This window comes from Manis pentadactyla, unplaced genomic scaffold (assembly GCF_030020395.1).
Source record: "Manis pentadactyla isolate mManPen7 unplaced genomic scaffold, mManPen7.hap1 scaffold_302, whole genome shotgun sequence".
Classification (NCBI taxonomy): domain Eukaryota; kingdom Metazoa; phylum Chordata; class Mammalia; order Pholidota; family Manidae; genus Manis; species Manis pentadactyla.
In genome coordinates, this window is record NW_026644691.1 from 1 (window position 1) to 14,311 (window position 14,311).

A 14,311-nucleotide genomic window follows, 5' to 3' on the forward strand; every position below is an offset into this window, starting at 1 on the left:
ATGTCTGGCACATAATACATGTTCAATAAATGTTAGTTAGAAATAATAGTAGTAGTAGCAATAGTTAGTAGTGGTAATTACAGTTTATACATAGGAAAAGGAAATATAGTGGTGAAAATTGTAGTAACAGTAGTAGTAGTCTACAGAGAAATAAACAAAGGGTTTTTTTGTTATTGTTTTCATAGAAAAAATAGCATGATTATATTTGAATTCTACAACACAACTCTGGAGGACGTATATTTCAAAGATGCATTTAGGGAGAAAGTTTCTAGAGCTTCAAAGGCCATTTATTTAGGAGGTTATTTCATTTATTTAGGAGGTTATCTCCCTCTCTCTCTCTATTCCATTTCTATCTCTATCTCTCTATCTCTTCTTGCACATACACCAAGGAAAGGACCCCGTGAAAACATACCATCTGCAAGCAAGTCAGGAAGAGATCTCACCAAAAACAGAATCAACTGAACCCTGGTCTTGAACTCCCAACTAGGAGAAAACAGATGCTGTTATTTAAGCCACCCAGCTTTGGCAGCCCAAGCAGACAAAGATACATACGAAGGAGTTTGGACCTTGTCGTGTAGGTCAAAACCTTCCAAAGTTCAGTTCCTGGACCATCTGCATTGGGATCTCCCAGAGGCTCTTCCAAATACAGATAACCCACATTCGCTGAATCAGACCCTCTCAGAGTGGGGCCTAGGAATCTGCATTTTTACAAATACAAGGAAGGCAGTGAGGACAGAGAAGAGAAAAAAAACACAAAGGAAATAAGAAATGCCCAGGAAATGGTCTTCACTGGCCACTGTCAATGGCTTCCCCAGAAAGTGGGGCTAACCAGCATGAGACTACATTCAAACTGGAAACCAGACCTCTCTTGCCAGATCTGGGGCCAGGGCTTGGATGCAAGGCATGAATGATAAGGGCAAGCCAGGCCAGCAATAGCTCAATAAACCCTCCCCGCAATGGTGGGGGTTCTGCTGATGGTGACTGTTCCCAAGACAGGCATGAAGGGTGGGGCACAAAGGCTGGCCTGGGCCAGGGCCCAGCTGTGGCTGCCTCTCTGTGCTAAGGGTTGGGGTTCTGAGTCAGCCCCTCAGTAAGGGGCAACAGACTTGGGGAAGAGTGAGCAGTCTTGGCTGGTAAAAGGAAGAGAGCCAAGTCCAGATCTTTCTCCTTTAAATGGCCACATCTTCCCTTTGAGAAATGAATAGAGACATGAGGGGGTCTCCTTAAGTCCCAGCCGATCCTCTGTCAGATGGGAATTCCATGAGATGACCCCCCAGTTCTGCGTTGAACTGTGATTTGGCACGATTTGAGTTGAGCAGGAGTCAGTCAGTTCGAGTCTTTGCAGCACTGGTATTCCACAGGGATGTATGTATTCAAGCCCTGTCTCTGGTATTTCCAAACGAGGAGCCCTGGGTCAATTATGCAACTGTTCTGAATGTCAGTTTCTCTTACCTGTAAAATGGGGATTATATATGACCTACCTCATAAGGTTATTGTGAGGACTAAATGAGATTATGCACGGACAGTGTTTACACAGTACCTGGCACATAGTTGACACTTACTGTCAACAGCTATTATTTTTATTGTTTTGTTGTTGATGATATCATTTTCATAGAATAAGGACTTTCAATAAGGCAGATCTCTGCTTATCCAGTGGGTGTGATACTTTCATCAACTTGCTCAAAAATTCTGAATTTCAGTTTCCTTGTTTTACAAATGGAGGTAATGATTCCAACATGGTAGGCTGTTTCTGAAACCAGTGAGATGATGTATAGAAAGGTGCCTTGCACCCAATCCTAGATCCCACCTTTCAGAAAAGCAAAAGTCCCCATGAATCAGGAATGCCTCCAAATACCTCCACAAGCTTCCATTTCTTCCCCTTGAAATGTGCTTTGGAATTCCTAATACGATGGAATGCTCCCTAGGTAAAAATTGCCTTTCTTGGGGACTTTGTTTCTCAATGTCCCTAAAAAGGTGCCGAAAAAGTACCAAGACAACATGCCCCCAGGCTTAACAAGACACCACTTCATGCTTTTCCACAAATCCCATTCCTTTAACACATGGTGTAATGCTTTTGTAATACTTTCAATAAAAAGACAGCCATAGATCCAGAAAATAAATAAATAACACGATGAAACATGCTGAGTTTGGATTCAGTTATTAGCCTTGCACAATATACATTTAAGTGGCAAAAATCTCCACCAATAACCCGGAAACTAGCTCAACTCGGTCTTCTTTCCAGAGAAACAAAAATTCTCAGCCCTTACCACCACCACCACCTAACCACTTGGACTTATGAGTTGAGCTTCTGAGTTGAGCTTGACTACCCTTCCCTACATGGATAAGTCGCCAAAGATGCAGACAGCTCTAGGAATCTGTGGTGCAGAGAAAGAGGGGGAACACTTTCCAGTTGGAACCACTAGGAGTGTTGAAGCTGTCGGCAGCTAAGAAGCTAAAGAAATTAATTTGCCTCTGTGAAATTGGCACCAGATTTCAAAGGTGTTGATGAATCAGCTGTTCCAGACACCTTTGATCTCCAGGAGGGAATCTGTTTATCTATGGATAAGAGTTGCCTCCAGGTAAAAACTACCCAGGCATCCTGCCCATCTTCTTGGGAGATTTTAGGCTGGCAGTGCCCTCACAGCCCCCAACAGAATCAACCCCAGATGTTCAGCAGTCAAGGTAAAAAAATCAGACTGCTCTTAATGTTCTGCAGTCCTGAGGAATGGGGAACACAGAGCAAAGTAAAGACCATGGCTTCAGAGTCACAGACCTGAGTCCAAACTCTGGATCTGCCACTTCTCAGGTGTGCAAATTATTGAACCTTCTTGAATCGCGATCTTCATATCTGTGAAATGGGAGCATTGCCTTTCATTAAACTGTCCTGAATGTCAGTTTCTCTTACCTGTAAAATGGGGATTATATATGACCTACCTCATAAGGTTATTGTGAGGACTAAATGAGATTATGCATGGACAGTGTTTACACAGTACCTGGCACATAGTTGACACTTACTGTCAACAGCTATTATTTTTATTGTTTTGTTGTTGATATCATTTTCATAGAATAAGGACTTTCAATAAGGCAGATCTCTGCTTATCCAGTGGGTGTGATACTTTCATCAACTTGCTCAAAAATTTACAAATGGAGGTAATGATTCCAACATGGTAGTTTCTCTTACCTGTAAAATGGGGATTATATATGACCTATCTCATAAGGTTATTGTGAGGACTAAATGAGATTATGCATGGACAGTGTTTACACAGTACCTGGCACATAGTTGACACTTACTGTCAACAGCTATTATTTTTATTGTTTTGTTGTTGATGATATCATTTTCATAGAATAAGGACTTTCATAGAATAAGGATTCATCAGACGTGTGTGTGTGTGTGTGTAATGGCCTTAACTCTGGTTCAAAAATCATGCCAGCCCTTTGCTGTGACAGGCAGCATCACATCACAGAGTGGTGCAAAGCAGTAACCCAAAATGAGATTCTCTTCGAAAAATGCCCCTTTTGGTGTTCATGCTCTTTCCAGAGTCAGAGGGAATAACCAGCGATTTGACTGTTGAAGACCTGTTGGAGCTATTGCCAATATAAGGAAATAAGTACAAATGAAAGGGAGTGAATTGGATTAATTAAGGATATTATCACTTGCTCTGTTTAATTACCTCCTAGCAGCCGTTCCCAAACTGCTGTCAGATGCTAGCATGTATGCCCAGAAATAAAAAAAGGAAGGGTCAAATGATCTCAGGAAATGATCCATCTTTGAGATTCACAATTCATATTAACCTGTGAAAGACTCCTTTGAGTCCAGAAGCCAAGAATCCCATTTAAGTTTGTTACCTTGGGAGGCTGGCTCAGGACTCAGGAAAATATAGGCTTTAATCCGAAAGCTGACCCCAGTGTGGTTATCTTGAGCACCTTCCTTTAACCTCTCTGTGCCTCAGTTTCTTCCTCTGTGAAGTGGGGATAATAAGGGTCATGAGGGTCAAATGGATGACACACACAGCATGGGTCCTATGGATAATTAGGGCTTTAAAGATAATGATGATTTTCCAACCTGCATTGACCATATGTTGGGCAAAGTTTGGACAAAGCAGAGCAAATGGGGAGATGTGAAAAGGAGTGCCTTGCGGGTTAAAGAAGAAGCCCCTTAAGAGTCAGGCTTCTTACCTGTTTGTAGCAGAATATTTGGTGAATAAAGTTCAATACCGACGCCTGTCAGATGCTGGGGCATAGGGGAGTAGACTGAATGTGATCATTGCCACTCAGAACTTAGGGTCACGCAAGTTTCTGTTGAGTTCACAGCTCGTGAGTCGCTGCCAGAAGCCACTGGCCACATGTTCTAGGCAGATGAAAGCCCAGCTTCCTTCCCAGGCTCTGAATACCACAGGCGAAAGCCTTGAAGGCCAACACAGACCCCGAGCTAAGAAACAAAAGGGCCGCCAGCAACCTTGTCTCTGAGCTCATCACTCCAGAGGAACTGATGGTAGCCAGCCCCGCAGAGGACAAACAGCTTGCAGGGCACGTGTGTCTGGTCAAAGCTGGAGGCTTCAGCGCTCATTAGCGCTGGGCTCCTGGGAGCCCGCCAGCCCTGGGGTCTCTCATGGAGTTCGCAAGGCCCAGCGCATTGCCAGAAAGCTGCCTCGGATCCCAGCACAGAACGTGGAAATGTGCTACCTCCTTGGCCCCTGACCACTTAATCAGTAAGAACTTAAGAGAGGGAGAGCGGGAGAGAAAGGCAGGACGGCCTGGCAGTCCCCTAACACAGATCTGTTTCTATAAATACCCACTACCCAATGTGGTGGACGGGCGAGGGATGTTTATCCGGACAGGGAAAGGAGCTCTGGGAAGCAAGGACGAAAAAGGAGGGAAAAGAGAAGGAAACCAGCAGGGAGGAAGTTCAGAGGAAAAGGAGGGCAGGGGTGGGCGGGCTCCGCAGCGGGAGTGGGGGACCCACGCCACGGATCTTCCTTTGTGGCTGCAGCTTCGGCCTCCTCGCCCAAAAGACGGAGGACGGCATCCAGGAGTGGCCACCGGCCAGGGGCGTGGAGACACTCGCTCTTGGACCTCTCCTCTCCCGGCGTCAGAACCGCTCAAGTCCAGTGTTTATGCCCGGGCCCTCCCGCACCCCGTCCCCCGGGCCTCCCTCGGGCTTGGTCTCACCGTGTGGGCTGCGGCGGCAGCGTTGCTGGCCCGGAGAGGCGGCAGGGCGATGGGGGAGGGCGGGCCGGTCCCCACTCCGGTCCGAGGGGCCCCGCGCCGAGCCCCGGGGGAAGACTGAAGCTGATGAATGGCGCTGTCCCCTCCTTGGCCTGGGAACCACGCGCGGGAGGAGACAAAAGAGGGTCAGGGGGGCGTCACCCAGGCCCCGTCGCCCCGCCCCGCCCCTCTGGGCAGCAAACCCCGCTCTCCCTACGACAGATCCCCGACTCTAGAAACCGCCGTCCGGGGGGCCGACGCGGCGCCTGGGACGGGGATCCCCAGCGCGCACCCACGGGCGGGGCTCGGGCAGCTGCAAAGTTCAGTAGGGCCCAAGCGAGAGTTCGCGACCCCGCGGGGGAGCCGCGCTGGGCCGGAGCTCGGAGCCCCACGTTGCAGGCCGGGAAAAGGACTGGACTGCAGAGCGCGACGGCCCAGCCAAGCCCGGGCGGGAGGAGGCCCGGCAGGCTCGGAGGGCTCCACTCGGAGAAGCCTCCCGGCCCGCGTGCAACGATGAGCAGAACCGAGGCGAGGGCGCGCCGTCCGCGCCTCGAGGGTGGCCCGGGGGCGAAAGCGCGGCGCGGGGGCCCCGGCCCTCCTTACCCGTCGGGTAGGCGGCGGGAGCGGCGGCCGAAGGTTTCCTGGTTAACATGGCCGCTGGAGGAGAAAATGCATTTCAGGGCTGCAGTCTCCGCCGCCGCCGCCTCGTCGTCCCTTTCGCGGGTCTCCCGCGCCTCCTCGCCGCCTCGCGTCCGCTACAGCCAGACACACACAGTCCGCTGTATCCCCTCGGCCCGGGCTCGCCGCCGCGAGCCCCGCGCTCTCCTCCTCGCCGCCGCCGCCGTCCTCCTCTTCCTCGGGCGGCTGCAGCAACCCCCGGCCCGAGCACATGCATCGCCCTTCCCTGCGCGCCGCTGGCCTCCCTGATTCCCTCACATAGGGCGCGGAGGAGCGGGCTGCGCCGCCAGGACCCACACGCTCGGAGCCTCCTCCCGTGATCGCGGGCGCCCGGGCGCCCGCGCACACTGGCTTTCTCTCCCGCGCGCGCGCGCGCGCGCAGGGCGAGTCCCGGGAGGACAACCCCGCCTCCACTCCGGGCCACCGCGGGTGCAGGCCCCGCCCCCAGATCCCGCCTCCCCCGCCCAGCCACACACTCGAGTGTACACCCCGCCCGCACCAGGTCTCCCACAGAAGTCCCTCCCCGCGGCCCAATCATCTGCATGGCCACCCCTCCACTCCCCGGAAAACTGCAGCCTCTGCTCGCCCTCTGCCTCCCCCACTCACCCCCCACCCGGCATCTGCATCGCCCACCTTGGCTCCCCTACTAACGACCTTTTCCTCCCCAGCCTCCAGCCCCTGCAGGACCCCTCTTTTTCCCTACCGTGTAAACCTACCGCTCCTCTCCTAGCGAAATCACTGCAAGACCCCTCGTCTTCCATGGGCGCCCCCAAACACAAATTATTGCAGCTTTTCGAACCTAATGGCTGCTCACAAACAATACCACCCTCCTCCCTGGTCCCAGTGGCTCATCCACCCCCAATTTATCATCTCAATAACTTAGTTGTGCAAGAATCACCTCGGTAAGTCAAGTCCAGTAGAGGGCCGCAATGTAGCCCGGTGACCCCGAGTGTAGGCGAAGGAGGGAACTGCCTTCCCACTTCCACCTCCACCTCCACCACGCACACCCACCCCGATTTACTGACACCAAGTGACCGCTCTCCAGTCGCTAGGACAAGGGGAGGCAGAGGTGCGTGTGGACTGCTGCTGGGGAAGCTGCTGGCTGCGGGTTTGTCGTGTATGGCCTTTATTATGTTGAGGTACTTGCCCTGTATAGCCATTTTGTTGAGAGTTTTTATCATGAATGGATGTTGAATTTTGTCGAATGCTTTTTCAGCGTCTATGGAGATGTTCATGTGGTTTTTGTCCTTTTTGTTGATGTGGTGGATGATGTTGATGGATTTTCAAATGTTGTACCATCCTTTCATCCCTAAGTTGAGTCCCACTTGGTCATGGTGTATGATCCTCTTCATGTATTTTTGAATTCAGTTTGCTAATATTTTGTTGAGTATTTTTGCATCTATGTTCATGAGGGATATTGGTCTGTAATTTTCTTTTTTGGTGGGGTCTTTGCCTGGTGTTGGTATTAGTGTGATGCTGGCTTCACAGAATGAGTTTGGAGGTATTCCCTCCTTTTCTGTTTTTTGGAAAACTTTAAGGAGAATGGGTATTATGTCTTCTCTATATGTCTGATAAAATTCCACGGTAAATCCATATGGCCCAGGGGTTTTGCTCTTGGGTAGTTTTTTGATAACTGGTGATGAGTTTTTAATCAATATGAGGAAATCTGACTTATCTGTCACACTGAACTAAAATTATTCCAGCTCAGAAGTAAAATGCATTTTACTTTCCCTGCGTAAACTTATCACAGTAGTCATATAAGAAATTTGATAACTTACCATCAAGCTCTCCCCTTTTTTTGGAATTCTAGTTTAAGTGTATAATCTTTCTTCTTCACATTTTTGATAACTTGTAAATTAAAATAAGAAATAAAAACATACATCTACATAGAGAATCTAGGAATTTTAAATTTCTTTATTAACTTCTTAAGTTATAAACCCACTTAATATCTTATTCTAGCTATGCCAAACTATGATAATAAGTGTCTTATGAAAAAAAGTGTGGGGGTGTTCTTTGACCATATACATTAGAAGATGCGGTACATGTCCAGTTTGAGATAATGTTTTACTTTAGACCTTCTCAACATTTAATATGATACTATGAATCATGATTTTCAAGGGGGAAGGATGTTGGAAATGGAGTTTTTTTTTCAGACCACTTGTTAACCTCTCATAGAATTATGTTTCATGAAAACAGTTTAGAAAACTTGACTTTGGTATTTCATATAGAGAACAGATATTGGAAACTAATGGCTTTTCCAAAGGTCTAGAAATTTGAAATTCTGGTATTTACTTAGAGAATGTAACTTAATCATTCAGGAAATATCTTATCACTTTGTAGACTGAGATTTCTGATATTGCCAAAAGGCAAGTCAACATTTTGATGCACAACAACAATCCAGGGAAAAGGAAGTAGAGTCCATCAGAATGCAACTGTCAGACTACCAGGTGTGTACAGGGTTGGCTCTTCTACTCAGATTTGTTCCTTTTTCCTAAATTTACATTAGATATTGGAGTGATTTCATACCTTCAGTCAGAGGATATATCAAATAGAAGCTCCTGTTATTACTGATTGTATAACCTGATTTGAAAAACTTTTTAATTTGAAATACCATTAAGTACTCTTTAATTTGAAATGCCATGAAATTTCATAACACAGAAAAAGCATTTAAATGCCCACAAAATGCATTGTGCTGGCTGCTCATCAAAGTTGAAGTCGGGGAGGGGAAATACCAAATCTCTCATAACAGTATTTTCTCTTGTATTTATATGTAGCTTTTCACACATTCTCACATTATACATTTATTTAGGATTAAAAAAATGTCCACACCAGTCTAATACCAGAATTCTTTTTTACATATGGGAGTTAAAAAAAAAAACAGTGATATTGCAACTGTTAATTAATTAGATGCCAGATTTGGATTTAGAATGTTTGATTCTGATTCTTTTATAAATTTTTGATCATTCATATTAAAGCAAGGCTAGATTTTTGTAGTCTTTCAAGTACCACACTTTTAAATTTTATTTAGTAAGTTGTGATTTTCTAAATCCATGATAAGTTGCACTGGAAAAACTTGAAACTTACCACAAATATTTGTTTATATTAGGCACAGTGATGAAAAGTTGCTGATTGCCAAGTTGCACCAACACATTGTCTCTCTTCAAGTGAGCGAAGCTACTGCGCTTGGTAAGTTGGAGTCAATCACATCCAAACTGCAGAAGGTGGAGGCCTATAATTTGCGCTTAGAGCAGAAACGATGAGAAAGAACAGGCTCTCTGTTATGCCCGTTCCGAGGGGAGAAACAACAAAACATCTGTCCCAAACAATTCAGTCTCTACGACGACAGTTCAGTGGAGCCTTACCCTTGGCACAAGAGGAGAAGTTCTCTAAAACAATGATTCAGTTACAAAATGACAAACTTAAGATAATGCAAGAAATGAAAAATTCTCAGCAAGAACATAGAAATATGGAGAACAAAGCCATGGAAATGGAATTAAAATTAAAGGGGCTGGAAGAGTTAATAAGCACATTAAAGGATGCCAGGGGAGCCCAGAAGGTACATTGTTTTAGTTCAATATTTCCAAAAGTTATGTAATAATTTTAAGTTCTTAACGTGCCTATATGAAAAATACTTAACATACAATAAAAATTCCAATTATAATTTATTAATTTAGATTCCTGAAATTAGGAGTATTGATGATTTGTATGTCTATTTATAAAAATAAAATGAGATTCTTCTAAGTGATAGTTTTAGTAGAAGTGCTTAGATTTTGTAATATCAAAAAATTTTAAATACCGTGTATATTTATTAAATACTAATTATAATTATTCATAAACATAATATTTATCAGTTGAATTCCACCCTTCATAATAAGATTACCCTTCATAATCTGTTCAAAATTACTTATAAGTAATAGGCCCACAGTTATTTTTCAGTATAATTTAATTTTGCCCTCATTTGGTCAGAGTTAAGCGGAAAAGTTACATATTTACATAAGTACCCAATAAATAGATGAAAGTAAATAAATAAATGAAAGTGAATTTTAGTCATCTCCATTCCAACATAAGGATGTTTTAGGCTAAGCCACCACATATCTTAGAAAAGTCTATGAAATTTCTAAATAAACTGCCATGTGGCTCAATTAAGGAGTTTTATTTCTTTATTATAGGATATCCATTAATTTCAATTTAAATCATTTTAATCAATACAGATATATATTATATATGTAGTATTTACATTTGTATATGTAATTTATACATTTTTAGGTAATCAATTGGCATATGAAAATAGAAGAACTTCATCTTCAAGAGCTTAAACTAAATCGAGAATTAATCAAGGATAAAGAAGAAATAAAATATTTGAATAATATAATTTCTGAATATGACCATACAATCAGCAGTCTAGAGGAAGAAATAAAAATTCCAATTATAATTTATTAATTTAGACTCCTGAAATTAGGAGTATTGATGGTTTGTATGCCTATTTATAAAAATAAAATGAGATTCTTCTAAGCGATAGTTTTAGTAGAAGTGCTTAGATTTTGTAATATCAAAAAATTTTGTACAGCAGAACAAGGTTTCATTTAATATTTATTTTGGTGTTTTGTTGCTAAGATTTTAAAGATAAGAACATCATAGTTAAAGATAACTATGTTATTCCTCTTAGTGAATATATTTCCCATTATTATTGTGTTTGAAATATTGTTTCCTATTTTCCAAAGCTTTCTAAAATTGCATAGCTATGTTGTAATAGTAGTATTAAACTTAAAAGGAATAATGCCCAATTTATTTGGTAAGTTAATTTTTATTTCATTATTGGTTATTTGCCTTCTTCCTGTTACAAGTTACTACTGGCTCTCGCTGATGGAGCAGGAGATGGCAGCTCGGTGCAGCATGAAGTCCATGGGCTTTGGAGGCAGATGAAATTCACTCAGCACGATTGCTTGTCTTAGAAATTTTGTTATTCCTTCTCCGAGAGTTAAGGAGGCAAATAGCTAATACTGAAATACCTGTATTTATGCTCGCACTGCCTTCGGGTCTTAGCTCAAATGCCTTACTTACCACAGAGACAGACCTTCATTAGCCACCAAGTGTATTGCTTACTTGTATACTACATACAGGTAAATCCTACCACCAGGATTCTCCAGGTGGGGATTATCTAGCTTCATTTTTCTCTATAGCACTCATCACCCTCTGACAAACTACATACTTAGTCATTTATTTACTGTTTACCCCACACTAGTATATACGTTCCATGGTCAAAGGGATTTGGTTTTGTTCATTGCTTTGTTTTTATTGCCTAGAATAATGCTTGGCACATGGTACATGTCATTAAATATGTTCTGGATGGGCACATGGATGGACTGACAGTCTGACCCCACATGTGCCTACTTCTGCGATCGTAGGCAAATTACTTCCCCTCTCTGAGTTTTCTTCCCTTTTCTTCCTAAAAGGAGAAGAATGATAGTGACCTCAAAGGGTTTGTTCTGTGATTAAAAATAAGAAATGTATGTAAAAGTTCCTGTTATATGCTAGGTGAGTGTCTGTGTATATGAACAAAAAAAGAACCTTCTCTTTTCAGTTTCATGAAGAAAGGCAAATGGCCTGGGATCAAAGAGAAGTTGTGCTGGAACATCAACTAGACATTTTTGACCGTCAGCAAAATGAAATATTAAGTGCAGCACAAAAGGTATTAATTCAGTAGCATGTACTTTTTTAGAAGTCAGATAGAATTTTAATTAATGTTTTTTATATTTCCAATATAAGTGGTGTTTAACCATGTTTTGTCATACTAGTTGTACAAATTAATATTGTTCTTCTAAATGCTGCAACTGCGTTTTTTTAATGTTGTATCTTAATAGTTTGAAGAGGCTACAGGATCAATGCCAGACCCTAGTTTACCCCTTCCAAATCAACTTGAGATTGCTCTAAGAAAAATTAAGGAGAATGTTCGAGTAATCCTAGAAACACGGGCCACTTGTAAATCACTAGAAGAGGTAATTAGAACAATTTGCACTTTGATCAGTGTATTATTGGGTATGTTTGTGGAATTTTCCAAATATTTTTTAACAAGGGTGAAGTGTAGAATGATGAATCTGTTGGTAATTCCATTCTCCTTTTCCACTCTCCGATAATGTTTCTCATAGCCAATGAAGAAAAGCATGTATAGCTAATTTGAATTTACAACCCATTTAATTACTACTTGTCACTTTTGGGCATTCTGATCAGTAGAAGTGACCTTGAAAGGAAACAAAAAGCATTTATTTGTAGTTTTATGATGTATGTTTTATCCTTATATATTTCTATTTTATTTTGAAGTGTATGTTGTATACTCTGAATCAGTTTTCAGTTCATTCATTTTATGGGTGGCTCAAGCATTAGAAGGAGAGCTAGAAATTACTTCTTAGTTTAATAGAGGTCTTAAATTTGGTTAATAGGTGATCAAATCTGTATTAAAGAGAAAATAATATAAACGAAATATTTTCATTTTAGTTTACATCTAAACATATTAATTGTAAATACATTTAAAAGTAACTTTGCAAGTAAAATTGTACATTTGTAATTAATTGAGGAAACTTAGATTTTCTTCAGTAATTGGAGTATTAGTCATTTATATGAGTTGCCCGAGTTACTTAAAATATTTGTCTTAATCCTTTGAACAGTGAGCATTTTTTCTGTTTTGTTTTAATAAACTTCAGATTTTATAGTAATGATTCATTGTCTTGGACCTAACATTTGAATTTTTATACTCAGCTTACCTTTATGGATGGATTGTTCTTCTAGTGTTGTGGACCAAAATAAAAGTCAATGGACCAAAATAAAATGAATGATTTATTATATTTCTTTTCTAAATCCAGCACTATCAGACATTTCTAGTTTTAAAACTACAAGATCTAAATAAATTACCTTAATTCAATTTCATTTTCATCATAACAATGAAGTTTCTAATGTGTGATAATATTATAAATAAATGAAGTACACATGCAGTAACTGAACTGTCACCCGAGTTTAATCAATTTAACCTTATTTTTTACATCATACTTACAATAGCCAAATAATATTTAATGAAGTGAAACTCCTTTTTTTTTGGTTTATAACTACTCTAAAATTCAGATGAAACTTTTTTGAAAGAAGAAAATATACTTAAATCATTTCTTATGATTTATCTTTGCAGAAACTGAAAGAAAAAGAATCTGCTTTATGGTTAGCAGAGCAAAATATTCTATCAAGAGACAAAGTCATCAGTGAACTGAGGCTTCGATTACCAGCCACTGCAGAACGAGAAAAGCTTATAGCCAAACTAGGCATAAAGGAAGTAGAACCAAAATCACAGTATACATTGAAAATTGCTCATCAGACCATTGCAAACATGCAAGCAAGGTTAAATCAAAAGAAAGAAGTGTTAAAGAAGTATCAACATCTTCTGGAAAAAGCCAGAGAGGTATTATGTTATGCTATTTCATTTATTATGTATTTTAGTCAAATGTCAAATATTATTCTGCCTTGAAGTGGTAGTTCATTTCTTACTTTCAAATCATTCTATCTAGGAATTGTTACTTTCATGTGATTGGATTAGAAATCTGTCAGTAAAACTGGCAGTTTGTGTATGTGTATCTTTCTCTTATGGACTGACTAAACCAGGAAAGCCGTCTTGGTGAGACCATATAATTTTGAAAAATATCAAATTGAGTTTATAGGTAAAGACAGGCAAAGATAAGAAGGAAATCTATCACACTAGTCATCAGTGTAAATCAGATTTGCTAGAACTTTGTGGGGGGAAGGGGAAAAAACATTTAAAACATTTTTTAGAAATAAGTTAAAAGACGATTGGTATTATTCTAGTATTAAAAGTAAATCATGATCAAGGTTGTCAACTTGAACATGTGCTAGAGGAAATGCATACTGGTGTAAATGTATACAGGCAGATAATTGTTCCTTTCCAATCATAGGAATCTTGGAAGATTAAAGATAATAAAATATTTAAGATCTTCAGAATGTGACTATATTTAAATCTTAATTTAAGGTAACAGTTTTCATTTGCTGTAAAACAGGAGCAAAGAGAAATTGTTAAGAAGCACGAGGAAGACCTTCATATTCTTCATCATAAACTAGAACTACAGGCTGATAGTTCACTCAGTAAATTCAAACAAACAGCTCAGGTAAGATCTAATAACTTTATTCAATTCTTTATTGATTTTTGAGACCATATAATAGAAAATTTAACACTCTTGGGTATTTTGTTTTTTGTTTTTGTAGTAGAAGCCACCTACCTTTTGTTGCTGGAATAATCTACAAAACACAACTCTTGTCATTCTTTTCCCTATATCTACAACCTTTATTAGCTCACTGCTGCCTACAAAATCATGTACCTTAGCCATGTACTCAGAGGCTTCCAAGATCTGACCCCATTCTACCTTTTCAAATTCTG

At 41.4% G+C, this 14,311-nt stretch overlaps 1 protein-coding gene and 1 pseudogene across 1 annotated transcript; one reads left to right on the forward strand and one right to left on the reverse strand.

The window, feature by feature from the left end:
• Window positions 1-8: 8 nt before the first annotated feature.
• On the reverse strand, window positions 9-5,946 carry LOC130682353 (dual specificity tyrosine-phosphorylation-regulated kinase 2-like). Its single transcript, XM_057496731.1, has 3 exons — window positions 5,809-5,946; window positions 5,170-5,318; window positions 9-483 (listed from the first exon to the last, which is right to left on the reverse strand). Exons 1-3 carry the CDS (start codon window positions 5,855-5,857, stop codon window positions 427-429), a joined length of 255 nt encoding a protein of 84 aa, XP_057352714.1. The 5' UTR covers window positions 5,858-5,946; the 3' UTR covers window positions 9-426.
• Window positions 5,947-6,642: 696 nt separating this feature from the next.
• Window positions 6,643-14,311, forward strand: part of LOC130682351 (centrosomal protein of 290 kDa-like) — a 35,896-nt pseudogene continuing 28,227 nt past the window's right edge.

What these genes read in the sequence shown, in the direction of transcription:
- LOC130682353 (XM_057496731.1), bottom strand. Translation starts at nt 5,857, where the DNA reads ATGTTAACCAGGAAACCTTCGGCCGCCGCTCCCGCCGCCTACCCGACG. An exon ending in TCCCGCCGCCTACCCGACGG is followed by an intron (nt 5,319 to 5,808) that starts GTAAGGAGGGCC and finishes CGTGGTTCCCAG; the next exon opens with GCCAAGGAGGGGACAGCGCC. An exon ending in CTGCCGCCGCAGCCCACACG is followed by an intron (nt 484 to 5,169) that starts GTGAGACCAAGC and finishes GTTTTCTCCTAG; the next exon opens with TTGGGAGTTCAAGACCAGGG.